Raw genomic sequence first — 3,877 nt, forward strand, 5'->3', positions numbered from 1 at the left:
TGCAGATTTGGCATTTATTCTCTCATTATTTTTTCAGGTAATAGAAACAAAAACCAAAATCTGTGTGGCAGACATAAGTCCATCAACATACATAAGTCCATCAACAAACATCCATTTTGCAGCAGATCCTCAATATGCCTTAAACAGTTATGTGAAGACAATAAATCACTAGATTAATCATGTGATTGAAATAGGCCACATGCAGCATCTAAATAACAATAAATGTAGCACATTGATAAGTTGTCTAGCCCATTTTCCTGTGACTATTTTATCCCAGATTTCTATTTATCTTTTAGTATTATTATTGTTATTCAGCAGTACTGGTGAAACTCCTAAAAAATGCTAAATATGTGATTTAGGGAGTGTCTGCCGCAAAGTATGCTGGGAAGTTGTTAGGGCTATAAGAACTGAAGCAGCAAGTTAACTTAGATCACCTGAGAAGCAGAGGAGTAGTGGAGGGCGTCAGATGGGATCTGATAGCACTGGTAGGGTTATTGTCTTTTGCTAAAGGTTTGTTCTCCCACTGTGGACTCTGACATTGTTAAATGGTTTATATTTCTCTTTTGATTTTTAAATCCCTCCCCCTTTAATAATGGTGCTATTAATTCAACTAGGTGAAAAAATGTTGCTTGTATATAGATATATTTGAAGTAACGAGAAGTGTGAAAAAAATCACAGCATTTTGTTGTTCTCAGAAGCTTTGTTTGGAAACACTCCTGTAAACTTCTTTTAAAAGTAGAAAACAAAAAGCAGCTTTTAATTGTAAACTATTATTTAATGAATATGGGGAAAGCATCAAAATGTGTAGCTGAATAGCGTTTGGGGGAATTGCAAACTCCTTATACTGATTCCCAAGTTTATTCAAAGAAGCTTACTATGAGTAAGCTTCTATAATAAACACTAAGGGAAGTCAGTGTGGCTGGATATGGAAGGAAAAAAACAGTAACTGTAGGCTGCTTATGGTATATCACACAAACTAGCACTGCTAAGGTGTGAGTGGAGAAGCGGTTATCTAAATAAAATTGATACAGATAGTCTCTTCCCCAGCCCTTTTCAAAGGGGAGGGGAGGGGAAAAACAAACCAAAAAATCCAAGCCACATATATCTTGAAGAGGTTTAATTCTTTTTCCCTCTGGCCATGTGGTCTTCTAGAAACATGAAGTGGGGGTGACGTTCTACCAAATTAATGGACCTTACACAGGTGCAAAATATTTCCTATTAGTAGAGAACAGCTGCATATGACATCAGCAAAATTCCTCTGTGTGCTGCTTCACCCTACACCCCTGTGATATCTTTGATAACTTTTTTTGAGGGGGGGGGGGGAAAGTTGTTTTTCCCCTTGATTATCTTTATGCAATCAACTTGTATGAAGCTTATGAATTTCCTCATACAACCACATTGTTCAACAGTTATTAGAAATGCTTACACTTATCTAATATATAGAGAGATCTCTAATATGTCCACTTCAAGATATATTTATCTTGGGCTTCTCTACATGTAAGACAAGTTCCTTTTTGGTCTTGGTGCAGGGGTAGAAGTGGGAAATCTTACCAATAAGAGTAACTTTGTCATTATTATAAACTCAGTTGTACAAAACAGTTGTTTTAGGATCAGAGTTCAGGGCTAGAAGTAATACAGATAGTAAGTGAAAGGGAATAAGATGTTTGTGAGCCCCCTTTTAAGGAAGATAAGAGACAAAACGGTAGTTGGAGTAAAAGATTCTTCCTTGAATCCAGAATGTCTCCATGCTTCTCCAGTGTGCTCTCATTTTTGCTACCATATTTTAATCCTTTTAGCATGCAGTAATTACAAGGGTCTTACTCAGCATTAGCAACTGCGAACCAAAAGCATATTATCTGCTTTTGCTGAAGGAGAAACTACTGTCTTAATGAAGTTGGAGTTAATGAGATAAGCTAGAACTTAATCCACATGGAGCTTCATATGTGGAGGGCTTGGACAGGAGTAAATGTTGTAAGTGACAAGATGCTTTATTTCTTAAGCCCTTTAAGAACACTAATGTGTACAACAGATATATTCCATGTAGAGATAGAATGCAAACAAGGAAACTGGAGCACCTTGGATTTTTTTTTGCAACTGAACACCTTACATGGCATCTAACTATATGAACAGTGACACTTTTTTTTTTTCCTCAAGACGGCAAACTTGACTTCCAGATGTCAGAGGAAGAAGATTCTTTCCTAAATGTCAAAAGATCTCTGAAAAAGCGACTGGTGAAACACAGCACTCCAGTGGACTCAATGCTCTCCAGAACAATGCCGTCTCTTACAGATCTGACTTATCAGTCAATCAAGGATCAAGATGGCAGTAAGAGAGTTAACGTATCCCCAGTGCAAAAATCAGCTCTAAGCAGATCATTAGCTCAAGTGTCGCTAGCAAGTATTGAAGCATACATCCCTCATAAGTCTCCAAAAAGGCTTTCAACAGTGTTTGACTTGCAAGATTCAAACAAGGAGATAAACAAAAGTTCTCGGGTTGTATTTTCTAGAAGAAGACTTTCCACTGTGTTGGCCTCTAATGAGTCAAATGAAGAACCAAGTGAAAAGGCTATCTCAAGTGTGGAAACTCAAGCTCCAACAAATGCATCTGAGAAGGTTGCAGTAACTCCCAGGAGTGGACCTTCATGGCTGGTTACTGGAATACCAGGGATAAAAGATGTCCAAATAGTAAAAAAGAAAAAGAAGAAAATTGATAAATCTATTGTGGTAACTATATTGTCCATGTGCTATGAAATAGTACACAGTTTTCTACTAATGCTGAGTATATACAAATTTTTCTAGGAGTATGGAAATATTTTGGTAACAGAGCATCTTCACAACTTTACCAGTAGGAATGAATATGTATGAATTGGGTCGAAATCTGAGATATCATCCCTAATTAGATGGGATGCAGTTTTCCAATCTGGTATTTATTTTATCCTCTGAGCTTGCATGACAATTTGTGAACACTAGTAGCATATATATATATATATATTCTTTAGGAGAAGCTTAAGCATGGGAACAAATTAATGGTTAAACTTGAAAAATTCTCAAATATATTAATATTGGCAACTTACCTAAAAATGGAGAAAGAAGCAATCTACAGATAAACCTGCCCACTCTGAGAGTAGAAGTTTTTTAGCTTAAAATGAAATCTACAGCCAAAAAAAACAGTTGGATTGATTTATGATGCATTTGTGTTTTCTTTTTAAAGAAAGTGAAGTCTAAATGAATCAGATTGACTAAATAGTTCTATTTTTCTATAACAGAGAAAGAAACAAAGAGAATGGGTGCTTCGTCAACTCAAAAACATTGAGGAAGCAGCTGAGCATGAGCTGACAATTGAAGAAATGTGACCAAATATCTTTGGAATTAATGCTGTTGCATGGTACTTGTGTGAATAACTGGTTCCAATAAATCACATGCCTGGATAATCTGTAGTGCTTCCTGGACTATCTATTCCCTTCTGAAGGCTTTTTATTATTATCATTATTTTTTGGTTGATTTGTCTTTGAGTTTTGTGATTCTTCTTGCCTCTTAGGTATAGCAGGTGTCAAGTAAAACTCAAATACAGCCTCTGCATAAGAGACAATGTTAGTGTGCAGTAGGTGAAGGTTTGGAATAAACAAGGGGGAGAAAGATTTTATGTAAGAATTATTTTTCATCCTGCCATTGAGCACTATTTTTTGTATAACATTCAAATCTCTTAGGGTTGCTGATGTTACCAAAGTGGCAAAGTCCTAGTGGGCCACACGAGTGTAACCCTGGTTAGCCAGAGGAGAATCTCCTCATTTAAAGTGTAATCAAAACTGATGCAATCAGGAGTGTTTCTTTGCTGCTAGCTGGGGAGATGAGGAAATAGTGAGAGGCACCAAGGAGGG

The 3,877-nt window shown here is 36.6% G+C and overlaps 1 protein-coding gene across 2 annotated transcripts; it reads left to right on the top strand.

Annotated features, from left to right (window-relative positions):
- The first annotated feature begins 371 nt into the window (after positions 1–371).
- Positions 372–3,430, top strand: CCDC201 (coiled-coil domain containing 201). 2 transcript variants are annotated; one of them, XM_083827588.1, is made up of 3 exons: positions 372–485; positions 2,155–2,723; positions 3,266–3,430. In XM_083827588.1, exons 1-3 carry the CDS (start codon positions 467–469, stop codon positions 3,350–3,352), a joined length of 675 nt encoding a protein of 224 aa, XP_083683714.1. In that variant the 5' UTR covers positions 372–466; the 3' UTR covers positions 3,353–3,430. The 2 variants fall into 2 exon arrangements, with proteins under 2 accessions (XP_083683714.1, XP_083683715.1); XM_083827589.1 differs by having other exon boundaries at positions 439–510.
- The last annotated feature ends 447 nt before the right edge of the window (positions 3,431–3,877 follow it).

This window comes from Anser anser, assembly GCF_964211835.1.
Source record: "Anser anser genome assembly, chromosome: 2".
In the NCBI taxonomy this organism is placed as follows: Eukaryota; Metazoa; Chordata; class Aves; order Anseriformes; family Anatidae; genus Anser; species Anser anser.